General features: G+C 37.0%; 1 protein-coding gene across 2 annotated transcripts in view; it reads right to left on the reverse strand.

Moving 5' to 3' along the window:
• rnf19a (ring finger protein 19A, RBR E3 ubiquitin protein ligase) overlaps positions 1-18,860 on the reverse strand; it is a 36,224-nt gene extending 17,364 nt beyond the window's left edge. For both annotated transcript variants that reach the window (XM_082186121.1, XM_082186120.1), the window contains exons 1-2: positions 18,709-18,860; positions 1,788-2,625 (exon numbers count right to left, since the gene is read on the reverse strand). In XM_082186121.1, coding sequence (XP_082042247.1) covers positions 1,788-2,625; positions 18,709-18,739 — 869 coding nt within the window. In that variant the 5' untranslated portion in view covers positions 18,740-18,860. The remainder of the gene's footprint in view (positions 1-1,787; positions 2,626-18,708) is intronic.
• Between the last annotated feature and the right edge of the window lie 4,296 nt (positions 18,861-23,156).

Raw genomic sequence — 23,156 nt, forward strand, 5'->3', positions numbered from 1 at the left:
TTTTCTGTTAATAGAACACGTTTTCTACCCGGTCTTTTCAATAGTATCTGGCAACCATGCGCTTGCGCACGCGCTCTCTCTACGCTGCTGAAGAAGCGCGGATGATCTGAAAACACAGACAAGTAAGCTGGAGATCAGTGATCTTCATCTGAGATTTTTTAAGTGTCATTCATTCAGTCGGTCTGTGTTCTATCACGAGCCGCTTGCGCTGTTTGTGCGACTAAATCTGCGATCAAAATGCAGGCAAAATGCAGTGTTTTTAATGTTGATCATATTATTCGAGCAAGAATAGGGTTGCCAACTTCTGGAAAGGAAAATAAGGGACAATCGTGGTTCTTTACAGGAAAATAAGGGAAAGAATAAGGAACAATCAAAATATTTGTTCTGTACATAGTACATGTCATTGCAGTGTCTGCAGTTAAGTATGTGTATAAAAGATGTATAAAGGGTACAACAAGGGTACACCTGAGATTTGGAGTCAGATTGCAGGGGGAAAATGGGTAAAAGCACTAGTCTACTTTTGTTTTTTGACCAAAGTTTGTAGGCTATGCCTGCAGCCTGTACCTCAAATTAAAGAAATCTTAATATCCTTTTAGATTCTAATTCTTAAACTTTTCTTTTGGTTTCTTAATTTCGAAGGCCCATGAGTAACACATCAGCAATCATTTTCAATGGTTGCACATTTTCTGAAGAACAAATAATGTTGAAACTAGAAATGTATCTTTTTTTTTTCTATAAACAATTAAACATTCCTGAGTGCCACAAATAGTAGCCTAGGCTATTTTTCCAAAGTGTGTCCCTGTAACTGTAAAAGTATCTCAATAACCTTCTATATACTCAATCTAAATAAACTTTTCTTTTGTAGGCCTAATCTTCATTTTAAAGGCCCTATATGGTTAAATTATTGAATAGTGTCTAAAAATTATTGAATTTTACCCATTTTCAATATAGGCTATAGCTACACCAACGGATATTATTGTAAATATCATCAACCTCTATTCAAAACGATAAGCTTAAAAGTTTTTTTTTTTCCTGTCTGTCAGGAAGATCCATAGATGACATGGCATATTATTTAAAAGCACAATAACTGGACGCATTTAGACAATGGCACTTTTTTGAACTAGGCCTATATGTTGTTGCAACCATGTATGAATAAATTAAAAGTGCATACTTTCCAGATAAACAGAACTTAGATGATTAGTATGGGCTGCTTTTTAATGCTTGAGACTTTATTGGTTATTTTTTGTTTCAATAACGCATCCAAGAATACGCTACAAGTTACTTTAATGAAAATGTTTTTCTCTATTTAACATTAACTTACAGTAGCCTAGCCTAGTAAAAGACGACTTCCCTTTTTGATCACATCTTCCCTCAGGTAGATTATGTGCAGTCGCCCAAACTGATTAATGTTAGCCGGAATCAAAACGTAGACAGTTGAAAGAATCCAGCCAAGATTTTTTTTTTTTTTATACAATGGAACATTTAAAAGCAAAAATGCAAAGTATTAATAAAAACTATAATAGTATCTAAAAGAGCACTGCTGTTGACCTATATTTGTTTTTTACCTGGCACTGATTTCATGCATGTCTGAGCTTGTTTGCAGAAAGTCTGCATACACTACCATTCAAAAGTTTTTGGTCAGTAAGATATTTTTTGAACGAAATGAATACTTTTATTAAAAACAAGGTCACACTGGATTAAAAGTTTCAGACATTTATAATGTTCAAAAAGATTTCCATTTCAAAGAAACGTTGTTCTTTGCATTTTTTGTCTAAATGTGCACTTACCCGCAGTCCGGAGCAGGGCACCAGCGGCAGTCAGGGTCTGCCACCAGCCAGCGGCGCAGCATGAACTCCTCATACTTCTCCATGAGCACACGGTCATTGAGTATCATGCGGATGTCATGGGGGTTGAAGCGCTCTGAGCACTCTGGGCAGCTGATGTTGACCCTGCTCTCAGATATCTCGATGCGTAGATACTGTCGAAGGCAGTCGGCACATGAGCGGTGGTGGCATGTCATGATGTCAGGGAAACGGTCTCTGGTGTGACGCAGCAGGCACAACGGGCACTCCAGCTGCTCAGAGGTGGAGGCTGAGGATGAGGAAGATGAAGATGAGGTGGAGGCCACACCGGGTGCAGAAAGTGCAGAGGCGTGGTCCTGCTGCTGGCACATTTCTGAGTGCACGCTCTCCACACTAGCGATGCCATCCACTCCAGCGGCTAGTGCCCGTGATTTACGAGATTTGGGCTCCCCACAGCGACGACGGAACAGTGAGCGCAACGAGATGCGGCGTTTTTTAGGCGTCTTCCGTACAGAGGGCAAACTGACAGATGAGGCGGCAGAGGGAAGGTCCCTCTCGGACCCTTGCTGCTGCAGGCTCATTTCTCCAGAGGAGGCACTGTGGTTTCCAAAGGACTGGGAAGCTTCTACAGGGAGGGCAGGGAAGGAAGAGGAGGAGGGGGAGGGAGGGGAGAGAGAGGGAAAGGGGGACAGGGTTTTCAGAGGGGAGCGCGAGGTGTTAAGACATGGTGGTGAACTCTCTGCAAGCTGCTCCCTTGAGCCAGGCAGCTGAAGTTGAGACACACGTGTCAGTTTGGAGTCAACAGGCTGGATCTCGACCTGATCTGTGAGAGAAACAGAGACAGAAACTGAGTGAGACAGACTGCACATCTTACACGGTGGAAGACAGAAGACCTCATTTAAAATATTTTTTTGTCAACGATTCTACATTTTCAGATGTCAAAGCATTTATGACTACAATTTTCATAATAGGTGCGACCATTTGCAATTTAAAAATAAGCTGTATGAGGAAAGTTTATGTGGGAGTGAGGGTAGTGGGAAAAAGTGGCGTGAAAGCAATAATTAGAAAATTAAATAAATTGTTGACATTTACTCATATCATTTCAACTACAAGACTTTCTTCAGTGAAACAAAAGATGTTTTGAGAAAGTCAATGTGCACCAAATCTGTTTTATGTCCAAAATATCGTTTTATGTTCCACAGAAGAAATAAAGTCACAAGTTTGGAACGACATGCATGTGAACAAATGACAACAATTTTCATTTTTTGTAAACCGTTCCTTTAATGCTGCTTAACCATTTTTATAGAATGTCACTGTAGTAAATGATTTGCTGTACATTGAGTAGTTGGAGTGACGTTCTTTACCCAGAAATGAAAAGATATGCATATTAGATAATGTAATTCCAGATTTAAATCTACTAGAAATTAAATTGATTTGATACAGCAGCCCTGGTAATGATGAGGGTGTGGTAACTCAATAACTGACGGTAATATATTTACACACATAAACAAGATAAAATTGTATTACAAAACAGAATTGGGCATAGAAACACTAGTACACATACTAGTACGCATAGCAATAGTACGGTTCATAAATTTCATGTGGAACAGCAAGTTTAAAGGTTGAAATTGATTCCTGCTGTCTGAAAACACATTAAAACACTGCCAAGATGAGAAGAACTGACTCAGTGGAAAAGTTGATGAAAGGCTGAAAACAGCAAGTTCACAGTAATGAAACCATTACAAAAAGACTGGAAAACCACTTTTGAACAGGATGTGACATCACTGATACTGTACGGGATAGAAGAAACTATTGCGTGGCAGGGAAAGCCACATAAACCATGTTAAGGAACCTGAGACAGACCAGCAGAACAGAATGTGACCGGAGAAGAGAATGAGAATCCTTCTCGTCATTCACTGAGGAGTTCTTCTCGCCCTGCCTGCAGGCCTTTCACACTGCTGTAGGTATACAACACATCTGCACTGCCTCAAGAGTTCTGAGAGCTCACATTTCAGACCTCAACAGTAGCGATGATGAATCAAGGTGAGTGATGAAGAGTATCAGTCTCAATTGAAATTAGCACAAAGACTCTTAAACCAAATGAGGAAGAGACACTCGACTGACATGAATCATCTGAGCTTCCCAAAAATGCTGCAGTCTGTCACATGAGAGCTGAGAGGTCATAGGAATAAAAGGTAATTTACTTAATGACTCACAAAAATAAAAGGCGTTTTCCCACACACTCTCTTTGGCAGTGTGCACCAGCTGTTTCACTCTCTTATAATCTAAGACTCTGCTGCCTCTAAGTCATACCAGAAATACCTCAACCTCCTTGTGCAAATACAAACACACACTTTCCAGCCGGGTTTTTTTTTTACACTCTCCATTCAAAACACACTAGAGTATTTGCTCAGTTTGCTCAGCAAGCAGATAGTCAGCCAAATGAGTCTCACTTTACAATTTGATAGGAACTGTGATGCACATTCCCACAACAACAATTGTTCTAAGAATATTCCAAAATATCTAGTGAAATATGTTTGAAATTAGAATTAGTTTTCCCTAAATCATATGCTGAAATGAGCATCTCTAAGGTACCCGGATATGTGCAGATCTATGCACACTCAAATGGCTAACATTGCCAACAACCTATTGTGCTTTGGAGAAGGATTCAGTTTAGCGTTCTGAACAAACAAAAAGTACCAAAAACTAGAGCTGCCCCATAGGAGTCAACTAAATGTTACTTGATAAGAGGTGGTTTGGTCTAATACATTTTAATTTGTTGGTTGATCGCAGAAGAAAAAAAACACTTCACAGAGCACATGTAGTGAGCCATTTGGGAAAGGGCCAATACTGTTTGGTTATTACCATAGGGCCTGTGCACAGCATATTGAAAATATTCCACCACATAACAGAAAGTTAGTGGCACATCCAATGAGATTTCAAATAGCCGATAAATGCGCATCTGTGATCAAATTAGTTGAATTATATAGTTACTTTATTGGACTGGACGAAGAACTGTTCGTGACAATTTTAAATAATAAATTGTTGACTTTCATCATGTTGAAAGGCTGCTTTAGAGAGTCTTTACTGCAATAGCCGTCTGGTGGCTTAAACCTTATTTCAAAACCAGGCAGCCGATGAATCTCAACATTCAGTTAGTTGACCGGAGCAAGTTTTTGGGATCATCATTAACAACAGATGCCAAGAGCTCTGTGTGTTTACGTAATACAAGGAAACTGAGATAGATGATTGTTCCTGAATAACAACTGAAAACAAAACTTAAAATTAAACTTTTGCAAAAGCATGTTAGGCTTTTTTTGCCTAAAATACCTAAAATACACTTAATACTACTCAGGTAACCTGTCAAAACACACGTAAAGACACGCATGAACCCTTAAGAAAAATGCCATGGCAAGCTGATAACATTCAAGAAAGATAAGATACCATTAACAGCCACAGTGAAGATGCACATTACACTCATTTGCGGTGCATCATATTCCCAACACAAAACTAACAGATAACATCTACACGTTTCTGCTCAATGGGTTTAGTCTAGTCCTGATAACAGTGACTGGTATGCGCAAACAGATCTTGCTCCTTTTATTCAACATTTGATGGTTGAGCACACAATGAAATAAAACTGATTTGGTAGCTGCAAAGCAAAACGGCTGACGCCGCTGAACACATTCCCACAACACACCTACATTGTCTAACCAGTATGGCATGCTGTTTAGACGCATAATAACATTATTCAAATTTTTCTAGTCAATCAAGGACAATTTCTGCAACAACTTCTATTTCTAATTTTTAGATCTGGTTCTTTTCAAAAACCCTTTTACAATAAAACTACATTATGGAATATTAAATCACATATTATAACCCCAGGCACTGGTATGTCTATGGATGAAATGACAATTAAAAGACATCAAAAGCATTAGCTTTTGATATTTTAGTACAGGTGCTTTTATGAAGAAAACTTTTTACAACGTTACAGTAAAAGAAAAAGTAGCGATGTTCCAGTGATGGGGTCTGTTTACAAAAGGGGTCGGAGTTCATGTAAACATTGGAGGAGTTAATTAGGCTACATCTGGAAGAGCTTCACAGAAATTAATTTACTGGGTGTAAATGCTTTTATAGTAAACAAACACACAGTGCTCCGAGAGACAACACACAAACAATCCCGCAGGACTTGCACAACCACAATCTTTAAGAACTCAGAATCTGTTTATAGCCGGCATAAAGGCCGCTAAATGGGTGGCTTTTCATGTTGCGATAATTGCTGAAGCTTTTGTCATGACATACGATATCACAATATTGAAATAAGTTACAAAAAAGTGTTTTCATACTATAATAGGTTTCATAATTTTTCTTATAACAAAAAGAACTAAACATTTAAATAAACAAATGTATAGCCTACATTAAACAGATTAAAGTAATAATCTGTTTCAAACAGATTAAAGTGCAAAAGAATTATAGGCTAAACAACAGGTAACCCTTTACAATAAAGTCTCATTAGTTAATGTGGAATACTTGATTCTGATTGGTCAATTGCGCCATCCAGCAGTATGTTATTCCCCTATAGACCTTATGCGCCAGAGAAACGAGGGCGCCGCCATCTTTAGAATATTGTCTTTGAACTTCCGTTTTTGCGGTCGCTCTGTATATTTCTATGGCATTGCTGTCCAGGAGTAATTAGCTTTTGAAGTGGATTTACTTGATGTAAAGTTAACAAAAGTTATCATGAGGACTGTAATGTTTAAAGCAGATGTCTTAACAAATGTCAGTCGACCGGAAAGATTTTAAAATGAGCCGTTCATTAATAAACACGCAAAATCGCTGTGAAAATACAGACCGGAAGTCAAAAGACAACGAGTGCAGCGCTGAAAAGGGGCGGGGCTACATAAGGTCTATACCAACCGCTGAAAACGGATAACACGTGCGCATTACTGAAGTCAGCAGCGCTATATGTTGTTTTGTACACTGTTTGGATTACAAACATGTTAACAAACAGATTTTAATATTTATCAAACCCATATTTATTTATGTGGCGGAAATAACAACCGGCTGGATGTACATACCCTTACTTAACAATGAGCAATAGTTACATTTGTTACAGAAGTTATTCTTTGTTAACATTAGTTAAAAAGAAAATACAAATGTTAGTTCATGTTAGCTCAAGTCTATTAAATAATACAGTTACTACTTTTCATTTTAATATGAAATGCTGAAATTAACTAAAAAATTTTTTTTAAATCATTGTCAGTTAATGTTAACTAATGTTAATGTAAAGTGTTACCAAACAATATCTAGGGCATGTTGTAGTCCAGATTAAAAAGTAAAAGTGAGTAAGTTTGAAAATAAATAGCCAATTAAATCTAAGTATTTAAGTATTCAGTGCTGCGAGGAATGCCATTGCGAATACAAAAATTTGAATGGCTGATTAAAACACCAAAATACAGTTCAGAAACGGTCTCGTTTTGAAGGCTGAATCCTTCAGAGGTCGCATTTGGATTTTTTTTCAAAATTATGTCACATTAGTTTGTTCTTCGATTTCGCTTGAAGTACTGTATATCGGGGCTTTAAGCTCTCCAAGTTTCTGAAACTTCAGTGCATCACTAAAGAAAACCCAAAAAGTTAAACAAGATAATTACACTGTTTTTCATTAAGAGCAAATTTCTAAAGACTATATTTCTACCCAAATCTAACAGAAAGCATTAAAACTGACAAAAAAACAAAACAAAAAAAAAACAGGTCAGTAATAAAGCGATAACCCATAATATACCACTTCCCCACTACCTGCTGAAAGCACGATTCAATTTTGCATTTCTCACATGCGTTTCCCATACACTGAATTATCTGTGTCAGCTCGCCACAATATCAACATTGACCGCTACAAATAGATTTCAGTGCTTCCCATTTATTAAATAAACTGTAGCGAACCGAAAATATATTTAAACTTTTCATAATAACTTAAAAGCTCTTTAATGTCGTGTATTGCGCCATTGATGTAAAACAAACTGCGTTGAGCAAAGAGAAGTGCGCACATTACTCACGCAATCAGCACGTGATCAGCTTAAAAAAAAAGATGAAGTTCACAGTGAATGAATGCAGTGAACTCCATCTGTGCATGTGATGAGTTTAGGGTGCATTTGGGAACGCAGTTAAGCATTATTATACCATGGACTGTTTAAATACTCGATTCTGATTGGCTGGAAGGTGTGCAGTAAAACCCTTTAATGCACAGGTAGTTCCAGTCAGTTTGATTACAGTTCGAAATTAATCCGCTACTATAAACATTGGTAACCATAGTAACACAGTTACACTTGCAAGCAGAGTGAGAGACACATATGAAAACGTTTATTTAGGTAGGCTAAATGGATGATTTTTGCATATCGTTTAATTTGTATGGTGAATATGGCAATTTTGAGAAATGGGCCCAGGCACAAGATGAAATAGAAGACGTTGAATGACAAAAAGCGGCAGAAAGAATTAACAATAAATAAATGACATGATTAGTTCAAATAAAGATTGCCTTGTCACTGTCAGTGTTGCCTGTCATTCATAAATAATTTTAATAAATCCATTAAAGAATCATTAAGTTAGCTATATGCTTAAGCAACGAGGGGACTAGTGTTGTCACGGTACCAAAATTTCAGTATTCGGTACCGATACCAGTGAAAATCCACGGTTCTCGGTACCAATTTCGGTACCAAAGCTTAATTTAGATTAAATTTACATAATATTAAAGTGTATATCACAAAGATGGAAACTGTAGTATTAAAAACACTTTACAATAAGATTCCATTTGTTAGATAACATTAGATAAAATGACCTAACAAAAAAAACAATAGATATACTGTCGCAATTATTCTCCTTTAGGGGTTAATTTAAAAATACATTTTTAAAATCAAAAGTTAACATTATTTCTGTTAACATTATTTAATGCACAATGAATGAAGTGAACAAACATGACCAATCAAGTGTTTTGTATTAAATAACATTCACAAACATTAATTAATGTTGTAAAAATATATTGTTCACTCAATGTGTTATGTTAGATAACACATTAAGTGATGTTAATGAAGGGTATCTTATTGTAGCATTACCAAACTATACAGGAGATAAAATGTTTTATTTGACTTGACTATACTTTTATTTAATCCAAAACTGTATTCATATTTAACTCTAAAAGGGCTTTTTAAACCTGCTAAGAGTTATCCAGCCAAGAATAAGACTAGAACTGCTTTTATGACGGACTGATATTAATGACGGCTTTTTATTTCTCATCTCCATAAATATATCTAGTAGTAAAGCTAATGCAAGGGCTAGAAATCAATTAATAGGCCTATGTCACACTTCCTCGTCGTCATGGAGAGCGCAGTTCGCACAAGCGTTTGTACTCCCGTGGCGTCTGTCGTTGCTATGCATCCATGAACGCACATGGAAAAGCGAGCGCGCCGCTTCTATTATGAGCGCGCTTGCCGCGCGCCATTTGAAATAACGTATCTGCACGCGCAAAAACATCAGCACCACATTAGCAGCAGCACCGCCGATCGCCATCAGCGCTTTTATGAAGAGGACGCAACTGCACGCGCTTCGGGCATGCACGCGCATTAAGTACCGGGTTTGAGAAAACCTGGTACCGTGACGTTTAAAAAAAATGAGTACCGACTTGGTACCGAAGTACCGGGTCTTTTGACAACACTAGAGGGGACTGTAGCTGCTAGACTTTAAAGAAGAGACGCACACAGGTAACTCGCGCACGCATCTCTCTCTCTCTCTCTCTCTGTTCCTTCTTTAAGTTCTCTTGTCTCTCTCTTTTAATAATGAATTTAAATAAATGTGATAATTCATTCAAATAAAAGCAATCCGATGGCTCTACTTTATTTAAAGCGGACGGAGTGCTAGAACTAACCTTAAGAAAATAACCGTAATTTTTACACGTCTGTTCAAAAATTACACTGTAAACATCAGTTAAAGCTTTAACTTGTTTTTAACTTGGCAAATAACCAAGGTATAAACGGGATAATTCACGGCTAGCCATGCATTAAAGAATTTTAATGCACTTCGTAGAGGCAACCCTTCGCCTCTACGTCGTGCATTAAAATCCTTTAATGCATGGCTAGCCGTGGATTATCCCTTACTTTTCACATTTGCATAGTTCACGATTACAGCATTTCACTAGATTTGTAATGAGTAGCGTTTGTAAACTTGTTTTCCGCCAAAATAAAAGCTCGACTGCAGTTTCCGTCAAAATAAAAGCTCACAGGGTTTATCTCTTGCATGGATAGAAATTAGGACAAAATGTTTCATTTATTTTTCAGCTCATTTGTTTTATGGCTCTTACTATCATAGGAATAGTATTATAACGTTATTATTAGTAGTAGCAGTAGTATTATGTAGTGTACTGTAGACAGACATTGTGTCACAACTGAGTCCAGATTCAAGTCAACGCACATACTTTTTCTTTGTTCAATTTGCACACTGAACATGGGTTGGATCTCTTACTTTTGAACTCTCAAAGTGCACAAGATAGATGAATTTAACTTTGAAGTGTACAAAATTCTTCAGACGGGGGGGAGAAATTTAGGGTAATTTTCTTCTGCATACCCTAGGGACCGAGGTGCACCTACCACAGTTTCACAAAATCCTGTGGGAAACACTACACAAGGAAGCCATTTGGCTCATATAAAATAGCAGCCAGCATCATAAAGAACAGCTCACATAAGCGAGACATTAAGATTTATAGGGCCACTACAGTAACTACATGGAAGCATGTAAACCAAAGTTGTTAAGAATTACCCTCTACCCAAAGCAACTGAGAAAGAGCAGTCAAAGTAACAGCCAGGGCGGAGACACCAGCACAGTATAAAACATTCTACTCCTACCCTTCTTTTTTCCAGTCAGCTGAGGGCCGGGAGGAAATGATGTCAGCAGCTAAGCATTTTGTGAGGCTAAGTTCATCTGCTCTGTGTTTGTGTGTTCACAAAGATACCGAATAGGCTTTTCTTCATCAGCACAATTGCTGATTATGCCAGCAGGAGACTGTCCGCTTGCCACTGTCCCAGCTGCTTCAGGACACACACACATCTCTCAGAAGCTGGCATCCTGTGTGCAGCTCCGGAGAAGCAGGCATGTGTACAGAATGCAGTGGGATTTCTGTAATGAGCTTATTAAAGCAATTTCCTAGAACATTCTTCACTGAGGACAGACTTCCTCACCGTGACAACGTACATTTGGTCTACTCCTAATGCCTGCCCTGTTACTTCTTGATCACTCACCATGTTTCACCTTATGTGGTAACACTGATACTTATACTGGACACAGAGCTTTGATCAGATATTAAGCATGACACACCAAATCCAAAAGCCCTGAGCTTTCTAAACTGCTGTCAGCTGAGCAGCTAAAATAAAAGGCTTATTCAGGTTTGGTATAATCCGTCTCCATTCCAATCTAACCATAGAAAGTACACAGGATACTTAACAAGTACAGGTAGAGCTACAACTAGCAGTGTTCAATGGCCCTTATACAATATTTACCAAGCAAAATGACCTCTGGCTAGCAGGTGGTGCTTGTGCCAAGAGACAAAATAAAACCAAAATAGCTCAGCATCCTGTGCATTTACATACAGAACAGAACAAACAGTTAAACATCAATACTTTGTCTGGCAGTGTTGGGGAGTAATGATCCAACTAACTTAACGTTTCAGTAAAACTTTTTTTAAACAGCTTTTCCAGTAATAAGCTAGTTTTCCAAGTACTAGAGTATTGTGATAACCGTCAGCGTTTATGTCATCACACTTTATTGTGCAAGCTGCTCATGAGACAAACTGAAGAAACAAATCTAATGCCCTCCTAAAAAGTTCACTCAAAATGGCATTTGGAGGTACAATTCATTCATTCAGTTGGCTAGTTTGTCAAGTAAAACCAATACTTAGCAAAAAAAAAATCTGAAAATCCATTACTACATTTTCAACCTTATTTCGCAACGCATAGGTAAGCTACTTTCCATAAATGTGCAAGACTTCAGATTTATTAGCCACTATAAGTAAATAACTAATAATTACAAAATGCAGTAAACTGTAAAACTATTTAATAATTGGAAGCGGATGACACCGGAAGCCTTTTACATTCAAGTTACAAATGGCCACAGCCAATCTTACATTAGAAACAAGGTAGATAAATTAGGGTGTTTTCTAATTTTTATTAGTTGCATTTGGTGTAGCCTATATAAAGCTGGAAAGTTCACCCAAAAATTTTAATTAGCCCATGATTTCCTCACCCTCAAGTCATCCTAGGTGTATATGACATTCTTCTTTCAGACGAATACAAACGGAGTTATATTAAAAAATGTCCTAGCTCTGCCAAGCTTTATGGCGGCAGTGAATGGCTGTTTCTGTTTTGAAGTCCATAAAAGTGCATCTGTCCATCCTAAAAGTGCCCCACACGGCCCGGAGGGGTTAATAAAGGCCTTCTGAAGCGAAGCGATGAGTATGCAGTCTACTTGCGCCTAAAGCGCAACTTACTCAACTTGTGATGTCAGAAGTAGTGCAGTGCGTCATGGCGTAGCGTAAATATCAGCAGTATGTCGCATTACTCGCACAAGTTGCGCTTTAGACTTGAGTAGAATCCGTATGTTCGTTTGGCCGGAAGCTAGATATTTTACTTAAAAGTTTTAAATATGGATTTTTCTTTTTTTTACACAAACTCATCGCTTCAGAAGGCCTTTATTAACCCCTCAGAGCCGTGTGGAGCACTTTTATGATGGATAGATGCACTTATGGCCTTCAAAACGGAAACAGTTATTCACTGACATTTTTTAATATAACTCTGATTGTATTCATCTGATTCATCAGGAACGTGCACGAATATTTGAATTTTCAATCTGTAATTATTATTCGAAAAATAAAATACCATTTGAATTTTAATATGTTGCTTTGCTGGCCATAAATGCAGTGAATCCAGAATAATTACCAAGCACTAAAGCTCACAGTTATAATTAAATGTACTGGGTGGCGCTGTGGAGTGCGTTTAACAAGTGGATTGTATTTGATCTCATAATATCGTCATCTGCCTCGTGAAGTTTGGAATTACTTATATGAAAATGATCTTACTAAATTATATTACAAAATGAAATTACTTTTAATTTAATTAATGAAACTGAATTATCATAATATCACCACCACAATGAGAAATCACATAGAATGAATGAGGCATTTATATAGCGCTTTCATATGTACTACTGTACACCCAAAACGCTTTACAATCATATCAGGGGTCTCTCCTCAACATGCATTCACGACTGCAGGTAAGCGTAGCTGTAGCGCGAGTGATCAGAGATGATAACTTATCTGATAGCAATATTGAGACATATGCTTCCTTTAAGTTTCGTCGAGGGAGAAGGGTTTAAGAACAGAAAATGCAAAGTGCTGTTAGAAACTTAGCTTAGCACACAGTTATCTTTACATCTCTGCAACGTCTGTTAGCGCAGCGCGTTTTCTCATCCGAACATGTGGATATTATTGTTTTTCTCAACAAGAACGTGAAACAATATAAACACGATAACCATATTCTGACTCGAGTGTATATGTATGTTCTGTTTGATAATTGGCGCAGTCTGCTTTTAGCGTTTTTTTTTGTTCGCCATGCTTGAGCTTATGCTTTTGTTCTTTATATTTTTTGTTTACACATTGTTTAATGTTTTAAACTAAAAGAAAACCTTAAGATATATCATAAGCTTGTTGTGTATATTGCCTAACGGTAAGCTTGTTCAGAAACGGTGACAAAAACTTAATTTTAAAAATAACATCTTTCTCATTAAACGTCATTTAAATAAACGAATATTCGGTTTTTATGAGCCCGAATGTTCAAAAACAATATTTAAGAAAAATGCCCATCCCTATCATATAGGCTAGGCCTACACCTCAGATGACTTGAGGGTGAGTAAATGATGGGCTAATTTTCATTTTTGGGTGAACTATCCCTTTAAGGCTGTTACTCTAAGGACCCTAACTTTTTGTGCCCGATAAATCAGGCTCTGACTGCATCAAGATACTATCTGCAGAAATAGCTGCAATGTATTTTTAGTAGCTTGTTAGTAACTTATTAATCTATCAGAACAATGGCTTGACTGTAGTGAAACTTATCTTACAAACTGAAATTATGATTGGAAATCGACAGATTTCAAGCTTCTTCCCCAACATTGCTATCATAATATCATGATACACAGCAAGATTAACAGACTCTATTGAATGATAGTAATACTGCTGTAGGTTGAGTGGCTAATCTAAAAGGAGCTTCCCTCTCAGATCCTGAATGAAGGACGGAGATTAAGACGTCACCACCAGATCCAGACACTGCAAGTTCAGCTGGCCTCCCCAGGTCATTCAGCAGTAAGATTTAGCTCCAATTGATGAGAACTAAACAGAGACTTTCTATAAGCGGCTGCTGTACACAATGTCTGCTTGGGAAAGTGAAGCTGAAAATATCAACTGTGTGTGAGCATGAATGCAGAAGTTTAATTTTAACTGGCAACTGTATTACAAACAAATTGAAACAAATGTAAAAAGCAGTCATGCCTCTGCATCAAAACAACTGTATTCATGTGGCTTTCATAACAGCGCATCGCCATCATGTTCCAGTAGTCTCCGTATATAGAGCGCTCTTGCGAAAGTGAAAGTGTTCGGGTCAGATTTATCTGTAGCTTTTAGGAAATTACAGCCGAGTTTTCATGCAAAATGACGTAAATGCATAAGTGGCTTACGTGGAAAAATTCAGTATACACAAATCAATATCAGTTGCGTTTATTCTCCTACATGAACGCCAGGTGATTCATGTTCATTGTCCTTTTCAAAAGGGAAGATTCTGTTTACAGTACATACACTAAAGCCTTGCCAGATTAAAATTCATAGTAATGGAGTTACACAGACACTATGTACACACTTCCTTTAACAAACACGTGTCTCCCTGGATGTCCTGAACACTGTGTCACAAGACACAGTCACCACAGCGGTTGATAAAAATTCTCCCTTTCAGAAATGCGGGAAGAGGAGCACAGAAAAGCATTTTCATGAACAGAAAACGTTGGGACATGGGACAAGTAAATTTAACTAACAAAATAAAATGCTATTACAGCGCCATTTAGAAAAAAAAACCAGCAGCCCCACACCAAGTGGCAACTATAAAGCTAACTATAACAATATAATGCTTGTGTATCAGCAACAAAGTCACAATACGATATGTATCCCGATACAGATGCTACAATACGATATACTATCATGACTCGGGAGTCGGCACTAAGTTTCTTTTCAGCAGAATTTAGTAAAACATCTGTTTATTAAACACTGCATTCTATAGGGCCAATGCTAAGTTGCCCTCTGCATTATGAAGGGCCTCTGTAGGGATGTACACGAGTACTCTGACGTGACAGCGACAATCGATCATGAAAACAATGATCACCGTGACTTAGGCCTACATTTTTTTCTTCTTTTTTTCTGATTGGTTATTGCAGAATTTTGACCCAGGAAAAACCCTGATATAGGCCTGGCCTACAGGAAAGAACAGTTTATGTTTAATCCATATAATATTGTGTAGGCCATACTATACAATTATTTATTGATTGTCTTTGTTGAATAAAAAAATGAAGAGCTTTATTAAAAAAACATTAAATCGCAATATTGGTAAATAAAAATTAAAAATAGCAATTCGATTATTTGCCAAAATTGTTCAGCCCTATGCGTCATATAGAACGGACTTTAATTTATTGCCGTTCATCCACTCTTTAAATTCGGTTGGATTCTGATTGGCTTTCAATGTTATCGTTCATCAGCTAGAATTTTGTTTTCTGAAATTGATTCCAATGATTTCGTTCCTCAGTGTCATTATAGTGGTAATGTAGATTTAAAATGATTATTAAAACTAATAAGACGTAACAGTTATCATCCTTAGAGTGAACGACCCTTGGCAGTACTATTTGGAATGCTGGTACATTGAATCCTCAGCTTGAAAGTAAGTCATAAGAGAAATTAAAAAGAAACCAGTCATTAGATAAGTGGCACAGCACTGCCAATGAGGTCTTTGAAACCATTGCATTGTGGGGCCTTATGAGTGCACACATAAACGCTGTGGTCACTATAATGAGGCCCTGACCTCTACACACAAAGAATTCATCAACTACATTACAAAATGAGAACCAATGCTCATTTTGACACTCATACCAGAGGCAGGCAAAAACATTTGTCTCTACAGCAAAGACTAAGTACATTGATTCTTGTAGGAAAAAGTTTTCTGTCACATTTTAACTCTGTGTTAGCACACATTGGCCATAGTGGTACAACAACAACATCCCTTGCCATTTTGAGGCAAGTCTGGCCTTCAACATACACAAACTCTTATTAGCTCAGTTTGGTGTGTGTTTAGTAAGCCACCTGACTGCATGGCACTTCCAGATCAGGCATAAAGCGCCCATTGTTCTCCCACTACGCAGAGAGAAACAAGCCCAAGACTTTGATTAAGGTCAAGAACAAGACCATGGGGAATTCGTAAACAAGATAAACACACATGGATCACAACCTCAGACTGGTTTTCTCCATAAGAACTTCATCATAGCATTCTCAAACAGATCCTCTGCTCATTTGTGGTTTTCCAACTAGCCAAAACTGGTCTAACCTGTGGCAGAGTGAGATCTATATTGAGGACATCTGAATCCTGATCCTAAATAAAAGACTGCTTTGCATGATGCACATAGGCATGATCAGGGTTTTTCCTGTATTGAAATTATTTTGGCAGCCACCAAAAATGAATTTGTAAATTTACTTGATAATTTAAAGTGAAGATACTGCAGTACCAGTACCTGCTGATAGCCAGCTGCTTTAAAATGCTCTTGCAAGTGTTTAGGTAAGCGCTCTGTGAAGAGCATTAAAGGTTTCTATTTACAATGCTTTTTGCAGCATTGAGCAATGTAGGCAATAATAGACACATCTGTTGAGCGTGTGGCAATGGCCAATCAGATGCATTTAGTTAGTCAGAATCCACTCAACACCGCTCAAAACAGTGGTTCATTGCAAGAGTGCAACTTTGTGTACCTTGCGTTGTAATCGACAGTACAGTGTGATTACAAAGGCAGCAATCTTTGCCCACTTTCTGTATAGAATATATTTTTGTCATGCTGCTAACTAGGCTACACATTTTAAAGTTTCTGGATTGGCAACCATATTAAAATGATTGAATCCGATATGACAGTGACCGTGATAAACCATAGCAATGGACAGAACAAAAAGATTTGATACTGTAAGTTAAATAATCTGTGCATTAGGCTAAGTCTTGGAGTGTAAATGCAAAATAATAGACCTGTCCCTTTTCCATGTAATGTGTAACTTTGTTGTTCAAAATGTTTGACCCCCCCCCCAAAAAAAGGGTATGAGTGAGTATCAAACTTGTTGCTTTAAGTCTGACTTTATTTATAATTCATTATATTTCTGATAAATCATTAAATACTATAATGTATATCCTGAATGCAGTGTCTCATTGGATAGAGTCTACACAATACATAATATAATTACATATAGAAAATATATAAATAAACTAAATAGAAAATGAAATATATACTTCCATATAAAGATTTTTTTAAATTAAATAATTTGAATTGATTAGGATAAATGTCTATTTTGTCCCAAGATAATAATTTCAAAAACACTATGTGATCCACTATGACAAATGTCTGTGGTCAGCCGCTGTTTCTCTAGGGTACAATATGACCCGTGTCTCCCTGTCGGTTTCATATCAAACTCAGACCACATTGGTAGACATTGAAGATAAGCTGCTTCCATGCAGGATTTTCACCAAATGCCGATCCTCCATTTCCCCACAGCCAAAATGATGAAAATAGACCAAACTTCTTGAGATCTTCATTTTTGGGGGGTTTGTGACACGACAGTATGTTCACACATAAGGCCACAACTTCACTTTTCTTTATCTGACACCTCTAACAGTGACCTAGAATAATATGTGAAAGTGGATGTTGAATCAACATGTACACCAGACTCAGGTCAACACCTCTCGAACACCAGTTTCCATAGTTCTGAGATTAACACTAGTTTTAGCTAAAACATTTGCGGGAATCCTAGAGCTATGATCCAAGAAACAAATTAGCTCATTCTCACTATTACTACAATAAACTCTCTTGGGGAATAACCCTTACACTAAATAAGCCTTTGAACACACACAGACTGGATGACGTAAGACATTTATCAACATATCTGAATTCTCGTTTACAGCAAAACACACTCGATTTCTACAGAAGTGTACTAGTTCGTGTAAGCTAAGTTAGCCATTACATGAAACAAATCCAACGTACAATATGTAAAAGCAACAGTCTAAATACACTGAGCAAACGACTAAGTTACAATTTGGTGTAACTTGCAATAAATATTAGGCGTGCAATCTGTTGCAAAATGAACCAATGAGCCAAGAGAAAAACAATCTCTCTGTATAAAGCAGATCAAAGGTTTAGTGACATTTAACCGCAGCGATAACGCTAGGTAAATGTTTCATTTGAGCAGACTTCCTGGTTACAAAGGTGTGAATTTAAACTGATCAACAGAAACAAATGGACAATGCGATAGCTGGCTAACTTACATGCCTACGGTAGGTCCATCTAATGTCGGACCACCACAGGCCCTTTAAAGCGATTTTACTTCCCTGTAACTACACCAGCTAGCGGGCGTACAACATTAAATAGGCGGTTATTTGTTGTAATAATACACACGTGAGATTCGTTTTTGTATAATTTTAGTGTGAATGTTCGCTTTCACATTCGCCAGCGAGAGCAAACTGTGAAAGCGATCACACGACCGTTAGCCAAACCGTCAAACTAGCCTTTAATACCATGAAATACAACGGCGACTCACCTTTCAAGTCATCCGCGTAAAAGCATTTCATTCCAAGTAACAAATAAAGGCAAAAAACTCCGAGTGTAGTGTAAGAAGAAGGCTACTTTAGGGAGTTGTTTTGTAGGGTTGAAGTCGGGCCGTCCTGTGTCCCGTCCTCCACTCGCTCTGAATTAGTGATGTTACGTTCGTGAACGAATCGTTCTTTTTGAACGAATCTTTTAGGTGAACGAATCGTTCTCGTTCACGTAATCCACTGACTCATATTTCTCGTTCACTGAAATTCCTCCCTCCACAGCCGCGCGGCGCTATTAGCAGCGCATGCGCAGCTCAGTGAACCGGGTAGCTCTGTGTTTTCAACCTGTCAAGAATGACTAAACCTCAAGCCAATAGCCTTCGAGTATGAGATGTGACGGAGCATGCGATTTGTTGGATGTAGTGAACGAATACGCCCTTCACTGACTGTGACCGAGTTGCTTTTGAGTCTGAACGAGAGAGAGAGATCTTCTCGTGAACGAACTGGTACATGTCGTTCGTGAACGAAAAGAACCAATTGTTTGAACGATACACGGTTTGTGTAGTCAGCATATTTGCATCAAAGAAGGAGATTTACACTTTACCATTGTAATGAAAACTATTTAATAACGCAAGCATGGTTAAATATAGGCTTACAAAGACAAATTAACATTGTCATTTTGTACTTGACTGTTTACTTGATTTAAATTTACACTTCTCTTTACCTGCTTTTCTTTTCTTTTGTTTGTGTGTTTTAATGAGTTTTGTGGTATTTTGCACTTTGAAAAATTTACTTTATTACTTGTGTTCATTTTGTATTATCAAAAATGAATTAATTACGTTTTATTCATGTCATATGCACTTCTCTAAAAACTAAAACAAACCCAAAAATATGACAGTATTGGTTAGGTCTCATTTGCGTAACGTCAGCAAATAATATTTCAGTTCGGGCTGTGAAGGGGCATGTCATTGGTTGGATCTACTGAACGAATACGCCCATCACTGACCGAGATCGCTCTGTTTCGAGTCTGAACGAGAGAGAGAGATCTCGTTCGTGAACGAATTGATCAAACTGGTAGGCTACATTTCGTTCGTGAATGAGAGTACTGGGTAGATCGGTCATTTAGCATGTGATTCAATCTCATTCAAAGCGCAGTTATAGGTGTGCATATAATTGTTTATCATATTTAACATACATAACATAACTCAACGTTTAATATAATCCCAGATTTATAAATGTGTATGTCTGACCAAACAATTAAAATGTTAATTATGCAAGAAAACCTTGGTTTGGTCATCTGAACCTCTTATTTAGACTTATTTTATTAATTTAGTAAATAAGGCACAAATTTTAACAAAGCCAAATCAGTTTTTCTGTAACAAGTAAATACGTTCGTTAAAACATAGCATAAAATACACTCTTTTTCGCCTCCTGCTGCGGTATTTATGTCATAGGAAGAAATTGTCACTGAACGAATCAGTGAACGAATCTGAACGAATCATTTTGGTGAACGAACTGAAAATGAACGAGTCTCTGGAAAGAATCAAAATTTCCACCACTACTCTGAATCACTGGCATCCGTCTCGTTCTCTTCTCACATATCAGTTCAAACTCAAATCTCGCGAGAGTCGATGTGAATTCCTCTAAGCAACAATAATTGTAGTAAAAACGTAAATCAAATCTTCTTATAATGTTTACATAGCCCCATTTCCCCAGACTCAAGGTATTTGTTTGTAATCCAATGTGTTTCTTTGCTAATTTCTTAAAATGAGCCAAAAACATCTCTTCTTTTATTACATTTTTTTAAACTCAAATACGACAGCTATAGGCTATGTTTATAAATGAGGAAAATACGTTTATTTAATATTTTAATTAGGTCTACTTAATATTTTTAGTAAGAATTGTACTGAATCACCGGTTTTCTGCATGTTTTTGAAAATTAATAAAACCAAATGATACAAATGTATTCACATGCTTATTTCAGAAAAGACAAGGATCAATAAAACATCAATTACATTTTTTAAAGTATGATATTATTAAGTTTATACAAACATTCTTAGATGGTGTTTTAATTTTTTTCATTCCTGATTTTCTCTGAAATACACTGGCGTATGGTAATCATTCTTGACCATAGCATCAAATATTACATATAGCCTAGTACTATAATTTGTTCACTTTCCTGTATATATAAATATAAAGCTTTAAAAGTGCAAAGTATATTTAAAGTACCATGGTATAACTATCACTGTACCAAACAGTCTTTTTTTGTAAGGGTAAGTTATTTATATTTTCAAATAAATGGTTTCATGTGTCCATTAATATTACATGCCGGGAAACCCAGGTAATTTGGATCATTGTGGTCAAAAGTCAAACAGTTAAATGGCAAAAGCACTCAAAAACTTATTTCCATATGGAGCAAAGGGTCTAATTATAGAGTTTAAACACAAAACTTTCCTCACATGAAGTTAATCAGAGCCAAGCAAAATATTAAATTCTGTCGGATACTGGTTAATGATGACAGGGCACATGGTTCTATGTTTTATGAATACAGTAAGCTTTTGTGACGTCCCCTATTTACAAATGTGATATAATCTGCTGTTTTTATGTATTGCAGTGATGTTTTCCAAAAGGAAAACACATAAAGAAATGATGTGCCTTGTGTTAAGAGAGCTAAAGATGTCTCATCACACACGCCCAGTTACTCATGCAAACAATGGCATCTTACAAAACAATCACAGGGCCATTTGCATCTCAGTGTTCAATGCATCACAGCCTGTGTGCATATGCATGTGTTCTGTAGCAGAGTCCTTTTTTATTCTAATGTGAAAGAGAGTGGGGAAACAGCTTTTACCTGGGTTTACACAATATGCATCTCTTCTATAGCTGCTAAAGAAACCGATAGAAACCCTACAACCTAGCAGGAACCAAAAATGGGCCACAACATCAAGGCTTATCAAAGAAAATAAGTAATTTTACCTTTGCTAGTTAAAGTTTGTTGAGTCATTTCTACTTAGTTGAGGTTTACTTTGCAATACACTGTTTCAAGTAAATTTTTACTTAAACCATATAACACTGTATTAAGCCATGCTTTTAAAGTGATTTAGTTTACTCAGATCATCCAAGATTACATTTTTTTTTTAGATTTTGTAGATTTTATGTAGTAGACAACATATCTACATAATAGAAGTAATGTGGCATAAACTCGAATACAAAGATCTCAATACTTAGTACACAATGCACAATAACGGTAACATTCGTTGGATAATTTTTGAGTATGAATGACATTTTGAGTAGAAAATGAACTCCACAAAACAGCAAGTTATAAACCTAACAACAAAAGCATTGATAAAACAGTGTAAATACAGCTGGAAAACAGTGGAACAAGCAACCTTATTAATTATTCATGCCTCAGTGCATGATGGGAACACCAGTATCAGAAAGTTGGAGTGTTGAGTAGAGTTGATACTTAGGCATTAATTTAGTGGGGTTTTTTTGTTTGTTTTTGCGTGTGTGTCTGTGATATCATTCTTGCCTGAACTTATTCAGGTAAAAATTACATTTGTTTTATCTGTAGTATTTACTTCACCACATAATTATTTTCATCAGTGGAGTGTATCCTATGTTCCTCACAGACAAAATCAGTATTAGGACACAACAAGATGTAGGAAAAACCTGAATCATTGATAAATGATTTACATGGATCAATCACAACTCATTTTATTCAGTCGGAGAGAGGAACCAGGGAGATTCTATTATGTCTAAAGGTTTACTTGCCTATTTTGCTGTGTTGGTTGACAAAGGTAATGAATAAAATGAACTAATGACCTCATGATCTAGAGGTAACGTGAATGTAAGTTATAAGAAATGATGGTCTGTTCCCAACAACTTCCACTCCAATATATATATATATCAAAATGTTCCTTCACTTAAAAGAGCTTAATTATCATATAGAGACAATTACATCCAATCTCAGTAATATGTAAATAGTATCACAGAGGGCAACCAATAACCATCTTGATTACAGGGACTTCAAATAGCTTGTCACCTTAACATTTAACCTGTTCTATTTTAACAGAAGATCAAAGATGTGACCACTACAGATAGATCTTATCACCTTAACCTTTTGCTGTTCTGATTTCACAGAACATCAAAGATGTGGGCACAGAGGAAAGATCCTCAATTTACATTTAAGACAGAGTTTCAGCCTCATGTTGAGAGGGAAGACGAATCTGTTATTCTTAAATTACACTTAAAAACAGAGCTTCATTTACATGTAGAGGGGGAAGACAAACGAAATAGAGGATAAATGTTTGAGCTGAGAGGATGAGATTCATTCTGTGTGACTCCGCTGAATCCAAGGTGCTTTGTGTACCTTGCCACTGCTATGCTGTAATAAACTTCATTTTTGAGATCTTCGACGTCCACTTCATTTTTTCTTACATTGGCGAGCCAG

The sequence above is a fragment of the Leuciscus leuciscus genome (assembly GCF_965113295.1).
Source record: "Leuciscus leuciscus genome assembly, chromosome: 12".
NCBI lineage: Eukaryota > Metazoa > Chordata > Actinopteri > Cypriniformes > Leuciscidae > Leuciscus > Leuciscus leuciscus.